This window comes from Dunckerocampus dactyliophorus, chromosome 11 (genome assembly GCF_027744805.1).
Source record: "Dunckerocampus dactyliophorus isolate RoL2022-P2 chromosome 11, RoL_Ddac_1.1, whole genome shotgun sequence".
Lineage (NCBI taxonomy): Eukaryota > Metazoa > Chordata > Actinopteri > Syngnathiformes > Syngnathidae > Dunckerocampus > Dunckerocampus dactyliophorus.
Window position 1 is genome coordinate 15,799,554 of NC_072829.1, and position 17,962 is coordinate 15,817,515.

Genomic DNA, 17,962 nt, shown 5'->3' on the forward strand with positions numbered 1-17,962 from the left:
CGAGAAAGACTATTGAATTAAAGAAATAACTCACGCTGGCATCAGTGTTATCTCGCTGCCACATCGTGTCTTTGTCAACAATCATGGTAAAACTGATGTTAATTGTTCATTTCCCACTTTCATTCATCATTTATGTGTATTTATAAGTATTTTGAAGAGTTTTCTGCAAGTGAAACTAAAAAACGGTTTATGTGTTATCATTTTTGGCATTCTTATGGCACAAATTGATTCGGTTACCGTCCGTTTTGGTTAGAGTCTGACCTTCTGGGACGAATTAATGACGCTAACCAAGGTTCCACTGTACTTAAAAAAAAAAAAGAAATTATCTGCATACACGTGGACATGGACTTTCTCAAGCTGTGCTTTTGGTCCCTGCAGGAGTTCCATGCGGCGAGTTGCTCAGGCCATGAGTAAAGTAGACGGCAGGAAACACGAAAAGTTTTCCAACCAGTTCAACTACGCTCTCAACTGACCTTCACAGTTCTTGCCGTGGAATTCTAACCATGATGACAGCACTGTAAATTCGTTATGTAGCCGATGCTACTGCAGCCTGAAGGTTTGGGTGTCGTATATCAGACCTACACATCATCGAAAGGCAACAAACGTCAGAATTTGATGTCAAAATAGACGGGTGTTAAGATAAATGGTGGAGGAGAAGGAGAAGAAAATGTGTTTCCATTATTACATTATCAATATTAGTTATAATTATGCACTAACACACGTGTTTCTGCTAAGATACATATTAATGTCACACTGACTTGCTGTGATTATATAATCCAAACAAGTCCTCCACATGCATATCACCTGTTTCAAATAGCCTTGGGCGTCTAGGCAAGTGAGTCTGCCCCTCTGATTTTCCCTTGTGAACATAGTCTTTTGTGTATTAACACATGGGGCCTAAAATCACACAAAACCCTTATTTTTACTGTGAAAGTCTCTCGTGTGTGTGTAAGTTAGAATGGTATGCTGTGGTTTATTTGGTCCAGCAACCAAATGGCCCGTAATGCTTTGATTGGTTGATGATGATGAAGCTGGTGTCATGACTCATTGCCTGTTTACTTTAGCTCTGCAAGTGGATCCTTCTCCTGACGGCCTTCAGCAAGCATGACGGCACAAAGACAAAATCAAGGGGGATATTATTGATCGTATAACGGATTTGTCTTATCTGATTTATACCATTTAAAGACTTGAATCTGCACTAGTGACGTGACGGCACGGTCATTGATTCTAGTGAGTTTTAATTTTTACTTTTACTGTGTCATAACTTGAAAAAAAGTGGCTCTGTAATGACTTATTTATTGACGTTAACCTCACAGAACTCAGTCTTAAATGTCGATTGAGACGCAGAAAATGGGAAACAAATACGCAAACTTTCTCGTTTGATCGCATGAAGGAAATGGTTCTTGTGCTATAATGTTTCTAAAGGATTGAGTTGTACTCGCAAGTCATTTTATTTTTAATTGTATTAAGTATAAACCACATAAAATTGTATTTCTGTATTTTGTGCTCATCAGTGTGAAAGAAATCAGTTATTTAAAAACAGCAAGCTTATTTCAGTGCACTTGCTAGCAATGCTGCTAGCAAGCTGCCAGCGTAAGCTTTCTATGGATGACACCTGACAGGATGTGTGTGTACGTTGCTGCATTCATCTTTCCAGCGTCCCAGTTCCTGCCCACAGCATGATGGCCAGGGGCTTTCCTCCAAATATGACTGGAGAATTTAGTTTCTCATGGTCTATGAGAAGCCTTCAGGTGTCTTTTGGCAAACTCCAGGTGAGTTGCCACGTGTCTTCTACTACACTCTACCATTCAAGCCTAATTGGTGGATCGCTCTAGAGATGCTTGTCCTTCTGGAAGTTTCTCCTCTCTTAATACTATTCTACTCCGATATTTCAGCCACTTTTCTGTACAGCTCACCAAGTACCGCTTCCCCGAAAATATTCTAATTAATTTATGCCGTTATTTGCAATCCACGTTGACGTGAGAGACAAAGAGCACCAAAGCCATCCCAGTGCACATGTAGCTCCTCTCTACCCTGGGATTATGTTTTATGTTTGTATTTTTATTAATAATGTTGGCAGTGTTGGATGCAATCATTTACTTGGCCCCATCTTAGATCCAAGCTAATGACCGCGTTAGCCAACTGGAGGACCCTGCAGGAGCAGCACAACAACCGTACCCATGTGCATCGTTGAACACTGCCCAGCGCAGGGGGGGCACGGGCCATCAGGCGAGGAGTCCCTCTGCAGGAACCCCCCCAGAGCAGACCAGCCGGGCCCTTATGCAGAACCTGACCCGCCTCTCAATGATTGAAACATCTTTAAAGTGAGACATCTCATCATTCAACATTTGAATGTTTATTTAACATTTATGATGCGCATGTAGAAATCTGTGCCAGTGACTCGTTGGTTTATTGTCGAGCAGGCATCGGGAATCGTTTTGGCTAAGATCCATGAAAGAGACATACTTTAAAATGTATTTCCGTGAGAGCCATATAGTATTTTTTAACACTAAATACAACTAAATGCGTGCAACCAACAATTTTAGGATATAACAAGTCTCTGAAATGATTCTTTTTAATAATGTTATACTGAAGCTAACCAATAAAAATACTATAATAATAAAATACTTCTTACCAGTGACGGAGCTACGGGGTGGCCACCCCCACGGCTGGGGAGGACAATTTTGACTAACCGGGCGAATTTCACTGCCGCACACAACTTTCCGTGTGGAGGAGCTGTGAATAAAACCGCGTCTTGCATGAACAGCAAGCGGTAGGTAAGTTTTCCATGATTACTTTGGTCGGCTCCGTTGACTTCGATTCTGAAGCGTGATTCAGCATATACTGTACATCTGTTAATCATGGAAGCTCCCTGCAGCAGCATGAGTGGGCTCATGAGTGGAAACAAAGCAGTCTAGAGTTAAAAAGGAGTGCTGATCGGCATCCACTTCCGTATTATGCCCTGCGCCGGTTTGGCCCCCATGATGGGGAGCAGAATCCAGAAACGATGCATTGAAAACATGTTCTCGGCACACTGCCCAGCTATTAATGGCTCCAAAAGCAGTGGCGGAGCTACAGGGTGGCTAGTGGTGGCCGTGGCCACCCATGGTCATTCTCCGGCCACTCCACTGACCATCTAGACAATTCCGGTATGAACTTATTGCCACCCGTATGATCAATCAAGCACCTCCACCCGGGTTTTTGTTGAAGCTGCAGTGTGACTGGTTGAAAGACTAGCTGCTTTTGTCGTGTGAGCGTCTGCGTTGGAATAATCCCTCATCATGCTGTGTCCCCTATGATGTTGGCGATACGGGTGTCCATGGGCCAAAGCTGGCTTGTCCTCCAGTCAAAGATACAGTCATTTGTGTCGGTGGGCTGTGACACGTTTTTGGGCACAGGATTTGATGTCAAAGCATTTATTTTTTTTTACTTCGGAGACTACCGGTGCTCTTTTCTCATAACCAACAGAATTTACTGTACCCATTCCATCCTCCCATGTCGGTAACATCTGCATTAAGTGTTCCAAACAGTGTTTGGTTGTTTTTTTTGTGTTTGTTCTTCTCCTAAAAGTGTCTCCTAAAAGTAGACATCAGGTCTGGACTTAAACGTGCCGTCTGTCCAACACACAGCTGCAAATAGGTGCTGGAGAAGAATGCGCCATAAAGAGACAGCTGCAGCTCACTTTGTGTTGCATGGGGGAATTCCGCCCACAGTGAAGACTACGGCGTACGTGTACGTTCAGGTGTAAATACCGCGTACGTGTACGTTCAGGTGTAAATGTAGTTCATGTTTAGATTTAGTGTGTGCACACTGTGTGGTTATTTAAATTGTTTGATGTTAACTGTTGTATATAAATGTCGTATTATTATTTGTTGACTTATTTACAGCATTTTTTATTGTGAGGCAAATATATTTATATTGTATTATGGATTTTTTGAATTGAAAAAATATAATTTCGCTGAAAAACTAAAAAGAAAACAGCAAAAATGAAAAAATCAGCAGTAATTGTACAAGAATGATGTCATAATATTAGGAGGAAAATTATGTAATCTAACAAAAAAAAGTTGAAATTTTAGATAACATAATATTATGAAGAAAAATTATGGAATTATATAGTCAGCATAGAGTTGAAATATTAAAGAAAAAAATTAAGGATTGTTAGGGTCGCTGGGGTATGCTGGAGCCTATCCCATCTGACTTTGCGTGAGAGGCGGGGTACACCCTGGACTGGTCGCCAGCCAATCGCAGAAAGTTGTAATATTTTGGGAATAAAGTTTTAATTACAAGAAGGAAATTTAGAAAAGAGGAAAAGTTCAAATACAGTGGTACCTCGGTTAACATCCACCCCGGTTAGCATGTTTTTTGATTAACATCCAACATTTTTGCTAATATTTTGCCGTTTTTTTAGCATAAAAAATACCGTCCTGTTTGTTTATCCATCCGGTTTGTCCACCATCTTGGATCACACCGCAAGACAAAATCTTTCAATTAATTTGAATCAGACCTTCTGGAACGGATTCATAATGTTAACCAAGGCACCATTGTAGTTGGAAAATGCAGAAAAAAAACAGCAAAAATTGAAAAATCAGCAAATTGAAATTTTACAATATCAAAATCGTAATATTACGAGGAAAAATAATGTCATTTTAGTAGCACAGAGTTGAAATATTAACAAAAAATACATTATTTTCTAAAAGCCATAATATTATTCAAAACAAACAAAACAAAAGTTGTAATTTTTGGAAAATTAGGTAGCAGAAAAAGTCATAATATTGGAATAAAGTCACAATATTACGAGAAGAAAATTCACAAGGATTATTTAAGTTGAAAAATATATTTGGAAAATTTTAAAACAACTGCAAAAATTTGATAAAACAGTAAAAACGGACGTTCATACTAATAATAGGCTTTTTCACCCATATCACAAAGCTGAGATGCATTTTTCTCTTAAAATATACTGTATGCGTCTTAGCATATCTACATGTTGGTTTACAAAATATCAAAGTGGCCCTTGTATCCTTTCATATTTCAGTATGTGGTCCTCGGTGGAAAAAGTTTAGACATGTCTGTTAAAACGGTAAAAACAATACTTTTGTTGGCACATGTAAATTGTTGATGGACTGGTGGTGTCGGGTAAAATCTTGTGTAAGGTGCCACATTAAAAGGACCGGTTCTGCTGTCAACCCTCCTGTTTTTCCCGGGAAACTCCCGTATTTTGCCCTTCTTTCCTGTCACTCTTCCATTTAAATGGTTTCCCATGAATTTCATCACCAAAAAGAAACCCTAAATCCTCTCCGGTACTGCAGGTGACAATGGTGACAGGATCCACGCTTAAACAACAGCAGCTTGCAAGGACAATGTAGGGCACTGGCAGTGGGCACTCAGGTTTTTCCCAGAGATTTCCATAATTTTCCGAAAAATGGCCTTTCTTTTCAAATACAAACACTGACCGGTACGATGACACTCGCACCGTTAGCTGACACTCTCGCGGTTCCGTGGTTCAGTCCCAATAATAACAAACACAACCGAGCAGTTCCTCGTCCTGCGGTTTTAGAAGGTTAATAAATTTGAAAAAAGACACTGTTGATTTGTTGTAATGATTTATTATCAAAGATGTAATCTTAGCAGAGGATTGTTTGACACATTAATCATCATGTCAACAAATTGAAAAAGAGAAAAACACTCACTGCTGAAGCAACACGGTACTTCTAAATAGATCATTCCGTTAGTCTTATCTAACATTGACGTTTCCGTACAGACACTTGATGGACAAACATGAGAAATATTTGCTCCGACTTTCAAGAGCAATCCAATTATGTACATTCTATTCACATTCAGTCCAAATTAAAGCTTTATCTGTAAAAACCAGTTCATTGGTACGCTGAAACACGTCAGTCACTTGGCTCAGTGTGCGCACGTGCGCGTTCACGTGTCTACAAGTGTGAGCTGTAGAAGGCAGGTGCAGCGTAGCTCTGTGTTCCCAGCATGAATGGAGACAGAACATGGCTGCTGGTGAGGAAGGGGAGCTGGACCAGGCTGCCTGCAGGGGGGTGATGGTGGGCGGGGGTATATCCTGTGTGCATGGCCAGATGCCCACTGATTGGAGGGGACGGACTTAGCGGACTGAGGCTGCCCAGAGTGCCGCCTATGCTCCCACCGGTGCCTGGTGCGCCTCCTGCGCTGGTGGGAGCCGAAGTGTCTGCTCCCGGGTTCTGTTTCTTCCACTTGGTGCGGCGGTTCTGGAACCAGATCTTGACCTGGGTCTCCGTGAGAGAGAGGGACAGTGCCAGGTTAAGCCGCTCACAAACAGACAAGTAGCGCGTGGACTTGAATTTGTTCTCCAGCGCCACCAGCTGCTCGTAGGTGAAGGCGGTACGAGCTCTGCGGGGTTTGCCCGACTTGGAGTCTGTGCCTGAGCGTTTCCTTTTAGGTTTTCCTTGTGGACCGTGGCCCCCGTTGGGCTGCACACCGATGATTTGGCCTGCAGGGCCTCTTCTGGGACTTTTGGAGTCTTTGGTGGGGTCCTGGGGGCTTTGCTGGCTGACATCCCTGTCCCCGCTAAAGTGTAGCGCTGAACTGCTCTCCTCGCTGCTGTAGGGACCGTCGGGTACGTCCGATTCTGGGGTACCGGCTTCGTTGTAGCCATCCTCGTCTGGACTTCTGTAGCCAAAGTTTTCTGCAACAAGACGATAAAGATTACATATATACATATATTTATACAGCATATCGATTATCGAGTGGATTACATTGATTATGATGGCTTCTTTTGTCTGATGATGTCGTGGTGATGTATTTATCGATGGAACATTATTACTGCAATTTTAGGGTAATGAGAGGTAAAGTTGATGACTTGTTATCTACTGCCGTTATTGCTGGCTCACTAGTAACTGTTTTAAATTATTTTTATATATTATATATATATATATATATATATATATATATATATATATATATATATATATTTTTTTTTTTTTTTATTATTAAAACTCAAATCCTGTGATTGACTGGCGACCATTCCAGGTTGTGCCCTGCCTCTCGCCCAGGGTCGACTGGGATAAGCTCCAGCATACCCCTGGGACCCTGATGAGGACAAGCGGCATAGAAAATGAATGAATGAATGAATGACATTTTTTTAAAAATCACAAAATATACGAAATGTTTCTTGCTAAATGTGTTCTGTCAACTTTGACAGAAAATTTGTACACAGCACAGCTGGACTTATAGAAGACACGTCATGGGTAAGAAAGACACGTCGTGAACAGGAAGCAAAAGTGAAATCCAAAGTTTCACCCTCGAGCAAAATGATAGTTATGTAAAAATAGCATGATTATGAACAATAATGGACAATACCAGACCTCTACTGGAGATGTGCGCATTATTAATGAATTGTTCAAAACTCGCAAGAGTTCGAATGGGTACTCGCCTCCGTTAACTCATTCACTTAGTCACCCCTACAACGCTCGCTACGTTAAAAAAGGAAAAGGGTTAACTGTTAGTCTAACTGAATTTGTATGAATGTATTAGCCTCATGGGAAAAGCAACAGATCTGCTCCTTGCCTCAAATCAACTCTCCTTTCCCCGTCCTACCAGAGCGATTCACAAGGAACGATTCCCTTGCTTAGCCTGCGAATTTCACTAACTCACGGGTACTGTACAAAAACTCCACTTTCACTGATTGACAGCTTTACAAAGACTCGAGTTTCACTGACTCATGAGTTTATAGAGACTTGAGTTGCACTGATTTATAGGTGCTCGATCAAAACTGGAGTTTCACTGACTCATGAGTTTACGACTCAAGTTTCACTGACTCCCGGGTTTACAGAGTCTCGAGTTTCACTGACACATGGGTTTACAAAGACTCAAGTGTCACTGACAACAGTTGCTTGACAAAGACTCGACTTTTACAGACCTAAGGGTTTACAGAGGCTTGAGTTTCACAGACTCACAGGTTTACAAAGACTCAAGTTTCATTGACTCATGGGTTTATGAAGATTCAAATTTCACTGACTCACGGGTTTTACGAAGACTCGAAGTTTACTGACTCACAGGTATACGGAGACTGGAGTTTTCCTGACAAGTGCAACTTGTTCATGTCCAGTTTTCTGCGCTTGTGCTTTGTGATGAGTGTAGGAAGTACCTGATTCACTTCAGTGACTCATAAGAAGTGGAATTAAAAACAGGAATGGAGTTTCCCATCACGAATACCACCAACGTGGTGTCGTGAGTGCAGTTACGTGTTGCTGGGCTGAGACGATTGGTAGAATATTGTCTTCCAGTTGCATATAAGATGAAATACTAAATACGAAACAAGACACCTCGTGGGCAACACGGTTAATACAAAAACTGCTGCCAGCGCGCGTGCGTGTGTGCATGTGTGAAAGACCCTCCCCCAGGACAAATCCTGCTTAAAGCCCCTTCTATTTTCAACTTCATGCTAGCTCAACCTCCACACAAAGCACTCAACATACAGTACATGCGTGTACTTGCAAGATAGCATCTTGATGAACTCATCACAGTCTCTTCACACAACATGAGATACCTGCAGACTGGAAAACACCTCAGCACCCTTCATGACAGGAGAACGACATGGGACGTTATTTTTGAATCATGCAGTAACACATAACTATAAACATTTTATGAATTATTATTTTTAATGTTTATAATTATTCACATTTTATGAATTTGTATTTATTTTTCTAATTCTTCACATTTTTATCATTTAATATTTTTTTAACAAAGTCACATTTTTACCATTTAATGTATTTTTTTACCACATACATTTTTTTCAATTAGTATTGATTTATTTATTGTAATTATTCCCATTTTATGAATTTGTATTTATTTATTTTTCTAATTCTCCACATTATTATTTCATTTTTTTTTACCACTTACATTTTGTATCAATTAGTATTGATTTATTTATTGTAATTATTCACATTTTATGAATTTGTATTTATTTTTCAATAATTCATTTTTATTTAAAGACTCTAGTTCAATTACTATTTCTTTATTTCTTCTATTTATTCACATTTTATGAATTAGTATTGCTTTATTTTTTTCTAAATCTTGTTTTGATCATTTAATATTCTATAATATTTACTTATTTACTTATTATATTTGTATTAATGAGGATTTTGTTTTGTTGGGTTTTTTTCGAATTGTCAGCATTTCTTTTATTTGTATTTTTATTTTGTATAATCGATCAAATGTATATCAATATTTTTTAATAATTCAAATTTTATCAATTAGTATTTATATACTTTTTTGTAATTCATACTTTATTCATTTGTAATTCTTTATTTTTTTTATTCTTCAAATTTTTAGCATTTAATATTTCCTTATTTTTTAAACATTATCAGCATGTCTTAATAATTCACATTTTATCAATTAGTATGTATTTATTTTTTGTAATTATTCACACTTTCCTAATTATTACTTTTTTCTTCATTTTTTTCTACTAATAATTTCTTTAAATAAATTAGAATTTGTTTCTTCTAATTATTCACATTTTATGAATTAGGATTTCTTTATTTTTTCCTAATAATTAATGTTTTTTAGCATTCAATATTTCTTTTTTTTTTTTTGCCAATGACATTTTCATCAATTATTTGCATTTCATTAGGTAGTATTTATGTTTTTTCTCCTCTCATAAATGAAATGCATATCAGTATTCCTTAATAATTCACATTTTTATCATTTTATTAGTATTTCTATATTTTTGTAATTATTCACACTTTATTAATTAGTATTTCTGTAATTTTTTTCTAATAATTTACTTTTTGTTAAATAATTCTTTTTTTCTAAAAATTCACATTTTTATCAATATATATCAATATTATATTTTTGATCAATATTATCTTGATTTTTTTCTAATTATTCAAATTTTAGTAATTGGTATTTCTTTGCTGCGATTCATATTTTAATCAATGAATTAGTATTTCTTTATATTGGGAAAAAAACGTAATTGATTTGATAATGCAGTGCAACATAAATCTAGTAATTTTTGTCAGTGCGTATATTATTTACACAATACAATCCAAATTACATTCATAATAAATATGGCTTATGGCTATCTTTCATATTGAATCCCTTTATCACTTGGAAGCAGTAAATATCCACGTGAAATACTTCACCACATCTATCAGTACTCATCGTTACCTGTGAAAAGAAATTGAAGGGAACATTATTCATCTTTGAAAAGCACGGGATGCCCATCCTGTAAGGTTGTGTTTGTGTTGCTATGGTAACTGATCAATGTCAATACACACGTCCACGTAACTAGAAGAATATCAGCTAAAGGTAAACTGATTTTAGAAAAACGGGAGACAATTCAAAGCACATGCATCACAATTCAAACTGCTATGGAAAGCCGGATGTGACATATTTGTCCCGATAGCAAAAATGCTATAAGACACTCAATAAATGTCACTCTTTCAATGTCAACTTTCAATGATTTTCCATTAATATATGTTCTTCACTCCAATGCAAAGTACATTTATGCTACACAAAAAAGTGCTGCGAGTCTATTTAGCATATGAACAACGTTTTTATATCCTTTTGTTGTTTTGTTGTTTACATAGCATCGTATTTAAGTACTACGTAGCATAAATGACATAACATCGTGTTGAATTGCTTTTAATGTTATTGCAGTATTTTAAATATTGGCATATATTCCATAGCATCCAGAGCTTCACCAGTCATGGTGAAAAAAATAAATAATAACATGAAACAAATGTTAATATTTGTCCATTCAACTGTATTTTAAATGAGTTTAATTGTTTTTTTTAACATTTTCTTTAGTAAAAATCGCTGAATTTGCACATTTTCTGATCAAGTGAGGCTGCTGCGAGCGTGCCTGCCTGCCTGCCTGCCTGCCTGCCTGCCGTCACACTGCACACTGAGTTGGATCATGGCGCCTGCCAGTTTGCGTTTGTTACTGTCTGTTTGTCAGCATGTGGCCCATAACATAATGTAGCAGAAATAGTTATTATACAACATGACTTTCCACAGCCAGTGTAATGTTTTTAGTGTGACATCAATATTTTTGCTAATCCCACAAATAAAATACAGTAGTACCTCGGTTAATGTCCGTCTCAGTTAGCGCGTTTTTTCGGTTAACATCCAAAATTTTTGATAAAATTTTGCCTTGGCTTGCGTTCACCCGCTTGTTTAGCGTCCAAACTACCATTATGTCACCATCTTGGAGCGTGCGCCGAAGACGAAATCTCGCCGTACTTTAGAACAACAGTTTGTATCAGAGTTGTAGAGAGAGATACGACGTAAGAAACGCATGGACTGCAAAAAAGAGAAAGGCGATGGACGGTATGAAGTCAAGGGTGTAGGGCCTCATTTCGTCGTCATTTCAGAGGTGTGTAAATGTGACGGGAGTGGCCCCGCCATCGGCTGCGTGCACACACATCTACTCTGGTTCCCGTGTAACATTCTGTCAACCCAGTGGTGCGTCTGTTAGTGAGACTCAAAGGCCTTAGTAAAGTCTGTTAGTAAGTCTCCGTGTTTCTGCCTGTCTCATTTTACATCCATAACACTTCCAACAACAAAACATAAGCATTCAAACTCACTGTAGTAAGTTCGCGGCAGCCGGGGGCAAAAATAGCACACGTCACCAGACACCTTCCTTTGCAAATTGTGGTTGCAGCAGAATAATGAGTTTATTTTGTGTTATTTTGTTAATTGATGGTTTTGTGGGCTTTTTTTTCCAGCAAACTAGGTAAAAGTGATATTAAATGTTCAGTTGTCCATTCATTTGTCATTTGTAATTATTTTTGCATCATTTTCTGCATGTAAAATTATAATTGTTGTCTATAAAATTGGTTTTGTGTTAACATTTTTAGGTGTCTGTAACGGATTAATTGGATTTACATGATTTTCTATGGGAAAATTTGCTTTGGTTAGAGTCCGTTTTGGTTTGAGTTGGACCTTCGGGACTGGATTAATGACATTAACCAAGGCACCACGGTAGATAGGCACTTGCAGTACTGCTGCATCCTGAAGGGGTCAGGCGTGCTTGAGCTGGAAGGTGCTTGTCACTGAAGTTCTTCCATAGAGGAAAAGCCAGCAGGGTTTTTTTTGGTTTTTTGTTTTTTGTTTTTTACAGTGGCAGCACTTGCTAGCAGCGAGTAAAATGTATTCAATGTGTTTTTATGCTCTGCTGAAGGAATGAATGAATGAATTTGACTTCCAAGATGGAGGATTACGTTATTATATTATATAATATTATACCCAAACTCACCAAGAGGAGATCAGACTTTTACAACAAAATATCAGAACTTTTCCTGGAGAAGCAAAGACTGCATGTGCTTCACATACAGATAAAAGGTAAGAACAACAATGTTTTTCACTGGACACAAAAATAACTAAATGGTGCTAAGAAGTATTTGAAAACAATCTGAAGACTTTTTTTTAAGTTTTAATGAATTATTCTCTTATTTTTCTTGTTATCCTCTTAAAGTACAACCTGTATTAACATTTTTTTAAGTTCAAAAGAGTCAATGCCTCACCAGCCATGAACCTCACCGCACGTAACTGCATTTTATTGAAGTACTTGAACTATGACCATAGTTACATACCACTTTATTGAAGTACTTTAAATATTATTGTAGTACTTGCAATATGACCATATATTACAGACCTTCTCAATGCAGTACTTTAAACATTAGTATATTTCACACACCTTCTCATTGAAGTACTTGAAATGTTATTGCAGTACTTTAAATATTACACATTGCATACCACTTTATTGAAGGACTTCAAATGTTATTGCAGTCTATTCTATAATCTATGTTAGCATGTAGTCTATTACATACCATCTAATTGAAGTACATTAAATACTACCATAAAAAACATAATTGAAGTAGTTTAAATATGTCCATCCTGTATATACGTAACATCAAACAATATTCAAATACTGCACATGACCTCCTACCATATATTACATATCTTCTTATTGCAGTACTTGAACTACTCCCATGTATTGCGTACCATGCTATTGTAGCCCTTGATTACATAGCATGTTAATGAAATAGTTGGAATGTTATTGGAGTCCTTGAAATATGAGCATATACTGCATGCTGTGTTATTGAAGTACTTCGATAAGATGGCTTGATTGAAGTGAGGTTATTCAGTATACGGTATCTTGTCAAGTATGCAGTACTTGTATAGTTAAATAGAATGTAAGAAGGTGCTTATGCATCAGGGTGTCCACTGAGGGAAGTAACCATACTTAAAGTAACCCGTGTTCATGTCCTAAGTACAGTATATATTTCAAAACAAAAGAGTGTTATTCGTGATGAAGTGTATTATCGTCACTAGCAGTCGTATTAGTCGTAACATTTAATATTAACGTGACTAGTTTTCTTCTTACATAACACCCTTTTCTCTTTTGTCAACTTTTGCTGTGGTTGTTTTTTTGTTTTGTTTTGTTTTCATGTTTAGTTGTATATTTAAAATGGGCCAATAAAAAAACAGCTGCGAGCCACGAATGGCCCCCGGGCAGCACCTTAGGCACCCCTGCCTTACTACATTCATTCTTTTGGCGTTTAGCTAACAAGGATGTGTTGATGAAATAAAGTCGTTTTCACGTCATTTTATATATTTATATAATATGTGTTTTCATATGGGGTGGCACATATATTTACGTATATTTATCTTTTGGATTTAGTATTATTACTTATTTTCGTTGTATTTATTATATTTTGCGTTCCAGTCCAGCCTTGGGTTAACTTGAGTTATTGCTTTCGATGACTGTTTCATGACTATTTCATCTTTTCGTTGACATTTCAATGGAATAAATGGTGGCGGTGTTTTGAAGTGTGTTGCAGGTTTCACTATTCAATCAGACTGACAACGCAACAACTGTTGAAACCTTGCAAATTCTTCAACCCCTTTTTAAAAAAATGGACAGGTTTACATTTTATGACAAAATAACACGAAATGATCTGCGTCGTTTACTGATGTGATTATTTCATAAGTGCCATGTATACACATACAGCATGCATGTATACATGGAATACACTATTTTCACATATTCATTCGTTTTCTTACTGATCCAGAATTGGTTTTATTGTCATTTTTTGGTAAATACTTTCATATAGAGGGGGGAAAAAACGGTTGACAAATTAAAAAAGATGATTTAATTCCCGCCGGTGTGTTGAAAAGACTGATTATTTCCGCAATTGGTTCTTGGATTATTCAGAAAAAAAAGGGCCGCGGTAATGATGTCATATAAATGATTCTATGTGACATTACTATTTATATTAGTCACGTCAACTCAAACATGTTTCGAATATTAGACATATCCGTTGTGATTTTTAAATAATCACATTATATTATAGAAATGATATTTTTTGTAATGATAATAATATATGATATAATAGTATTAAACGAAAAAGATGATAAAAATGTGACTTACTACTGTGGTAATCACGTGAATAAGCGTCACTATTGGACTCCAGGCCCGCATCGCATCCTCCTGTGGATCCTCTCCGGTTCTCCCGGCCTTGTTCACCGCGGTGGTTGTCGTGTCGCCGACTGGTGAACTTGTTTGGGTCCAGAATGTCCAACACGGAGAATGAGGTAGTCCGGTGACCGGCAGGACCCTAGAACAGACTTTTTTATTAAAAAATAACAACCTTCACGAAGCTTGTTTTGTTTCTAAAATATACTGATGTCACCTGCAGACGTCACGTGCACAGCAGGTAAGATAAGTTACATGAATGAGTTCTTGTATGATGTATTATTATTATCAATGAGCTTAGTTTATGACGCTGGTTCTGAACGGTGCAAGTTTACGGCCCGAAACTGGTTTCTTATTCGCCCCGCTGTTTTATCTTACAATTCAAATTAAACACGAAAAAACGTCAACAAAAATGGTGGAGAAAGAGCAAAACGGCTGCAAGTAATAATGGCGAGTTTTAACGCTGTCAACAACACACTTCGTCGATAAGGTCTTATGCCTTTAGCCTCTTTTACTCAGTGAAAAATGGTCCGTTTCATTTTTTTCCTCTATTGGAAAAAGTTGGGACCCGTGATGAAAATCTATTATTTACTACAACAGGGCTCCACAAACTTACTGAAAAAAAACAAAGGATGATGGGGCCGTTATTATTCTATTCATGTATATTATATTTTTTTAAAGGCTAAAAAAACGCATTTTATACATTTTAAAACCAACTGTGTATTATAGGTGGCAATTATTAGTACTACACATCAACTTTTTAGGATTACTTTACACCTTTTTGCTCTTTTTTAAAATATTTTTGCTTGTTGTTTAATTGCATGATTAGAATATGCAGAGGCCCAAGAAAAACCGAGCTGCGCAAAATAGATAAGACGGCCCCTGGCCGCACTTTGGACACCCCTGCTTTCAGGAAACGATCTTGATATGTGCAGAAAACAGTACAGAAGCTGTCTTTGCATACATTATGCATATATAAAATACATATATCGCACAACAATTAATTAAAAAATACATAATAAAAAAATCTAATCAAATAATTGAATAGTATAGAAATATTTTGACTTCCAGCAGTGAGTACATGACCATTAAGGACAATTATGGATATGAAATAGGCAGCGCGACAATATGTTTTTTATGAAACGTTTTTACATGTGCTTATTTATTAGTGTATTCTTCCTGGTATCTTATTGTTATCATTCTATTTCTACTATGCGAATACATACGTGTGTGCTTATATCAATATTCATAAATAGTGTACGTACTACTGTACTGAGGTATGGATAATGCATACATTGATTTATTGTATTACTCTTAATGTCTTCTTATTCGGACTGCACTGTCTATAAAAGTGACAAAGTTATGTATTATAGAAATGAAGTATTTCCCACAGTTGGACAAATATTCACTCTATTCTTTTTGTTGTTGTTGTTAATTGTACACCCGACTCTTTATAAAAAATGTAAGACTTTTTGTTATTTTTCGGCATGTTGACGTGAAGTGTTGCAGGCGTATTTTCAGGAATATTAATAGATATTTATAGGGAGGAAATGTGAATGAATGTATGCACCTTTTTTTTGGATTACGTCGCAGACAGGCTTGACTCGTCCGTCATGTCAAACAAAAAAAATGAATTCTTAAAAACACAAAACTATCCTATCTTCTTCGCTGTTGAACTATTATATTTTATTCTCGTTTTTTAATTGTAGTTTTTCCAATTTGCGCACCTTGTTAAGACTGCACGTGACATTTAATATCGACATTAATGTATAATGATAATTAGATATTACTATTTGTGCATTTTCTGCTTTCACACTTAATACAAACATAATTGTGATTTTTTTTTATGATGATATAATTATGATTAAATTTGCGCACCGTTTTAATACTGCAGTTGTGACATTTATTGCAAACATTATTATTATTGTTATGCTTATGGTGAATGACGATTATTATAAGTGTTCTGTTTCCACGTGTACAACAACCATGATTATAAATACTATGATTATGAGTGTACCGGTGTAGCGTCCAGCATGAAGGAGTGATGCCGTGTGATAAGGTAAGATAAGATATTTGTGGACGTACCTGCAGCGGTGGTACCAAGACCGGGTTGGTGGGTGGGGGTTCCAAGTGGTTCTCGGCATCTCGGTCTCTAATCCCGGACGCGCTGGAGAAGATGACTTTGTCCCCGGGAGGAGCTGCTCTGTTCAAAGTGTCCAAAGTGTCCAGGCTGTCCATGTGTGGGACCGTGTCCTCGCTGAAGGTGTGTACGTGCTCTTCCGTGTCCATGGCCGTGCACGTGGAGACTGTCCCGGTGTGTGCCGCTACGTCACTGTCCATGGCTGGACTCCTCTGTGGACGCGGAGGACTTAACGTCCACATGAAAACTCTTTTAACGTTCAAAAGTTAGTGAGCGCTAACCTCCACCATGTTAACACTTCCATAGATAAAAAGCCTTCCACAAAGACTCCCATGGAATATGGCGGCTGGAATTGTACCTAGCAGCTTTCCGGCCAACCTGTGTGTCCTTGTCTTCACCCGCGTCTTCATTCCTGTCCTGCTTTCTTCACGTCCAGATCCATCACTTTGTCATCGCCTTTTGCTCCAACACATTTTACTACAAGAAGAAGAACCAGAAGAAGAAGAAGAAGGGGCGGGAAGAACTCCCGCCACCACCCACTACCACCATCATCATCATCATCATCATTCACCATGGCGCTGCTGTCAGCACATTCGACTACATCCCCCTTTTCTCAACTAACTGCTCCACCACTAGTTAATACACTTTAACTACATAATTTCACTTCATTATATTCCTTTACAATTTGTTCACCATCTTGTTTGTGTCAGCAACGTTTGTGTTTAAATGTGTCTTGTACAACTTTGGTTAAACTCAATCAATCCCTTCGTGAAGTACTGTATAGAAACGTTTTGGAGTTTCCCCTGTTGTCTATCTGTATATCTATCTAGCTCAGGATATGTTGGCAGCATGAAGCTAGCTCATTTCCAAAAGCACATTTTTTTGCCATTGTAACGCCTTTTAAAGCCATCTAACCATTGTAATGCTTTAATTAAACTGTTCTTCTATATTTCTTCAATGAAGTCAAAGAAAACAAGCTATTTTGTATATTTTTTGCAACTGAACAACTGTAATATTTTAATTCAATTGTTTTACTATAGTTCTTCAACAAATCCACATAAAACAAACTATAGAACACGCCGAGTGGTTGTCATGTGACCTGCCAGGAAATGGTTTCCCCAAAATGGCAGCGTGTCAGCTAAACTAGCTCATTTCCAAAAGCTAATTTATTGCCATTTAAGATCATATTAAAGCCATTTAACAATTCCAATGCTTCAATTCAGCTGTTCTAACTATAGTTCTTCAATGAATTCATACAAAACAAGCTATGGGACATTTTGGAGTGGTTGTCATGTGTCTATCTCAAGAAATGGCTTCCCCAAAATGGCAGCGTGTCATCTAAGCTAGCT

The 17,962-nt window shown here is 37.5% G+C and overlaps 2 protein-coding genes across 6 annotated transcripts in view; one reads left to right on the forward strand and one right to left on the reverse strand.

The window, feature by feature from the left end:
- Positions 1–8,627, forward strand: part of uvssa (UV-stimulated scaffold protein A) — a 42,741-nt gene extending 34,114 nt beyond the window's left edge. The window contains exons 15-16 of one of the 5 annotated variants that reach the window (XR_008572934.1): positions 379–2,324; positions 8,439–8,627. Coding sequence is in view for 2 of the 5 variants with exons in the window: in XM_054792543.1 (XP_054648518.1) it covers positions 379–472 (94 nt within the window). In the remaining 3 variants the exon portion in view is untranslated. Of the gene's footprint in view, positions 1–378; positions 6,027–8,438 lie in introns of those variants that run through there. The other 4 variants (XR_008572933.1, XR_008572935.1, XM_054792543.1 and 1 more) reach the window with 4 other exon arrangements.
- nkx1.2lb (NK1 transcription factor related 2-like,b) lies at positions 5,691–17,111 on the reverse strand. The gene is made up of 3 exons (XM_054792546.1): positions 16,559–17,111; positions 14,429–14,615; positions 5,691–6,676 (listed from the first exon to the last, which is right to left on the reverse strand). Exons 1-3 carry the CDS (start codon positions 16,853–16,855, stop codon positions 5,934–5,936), a joined length of 1,227 nt encoding a protein of 408 aa, XP_054648521.1. The 5' UTR covers positions 16,856–17,111; the 3' UTR covers positions 5,691–5,933.
- Positions 17,112–17,962: the final 851 nt, after the last annotated feature.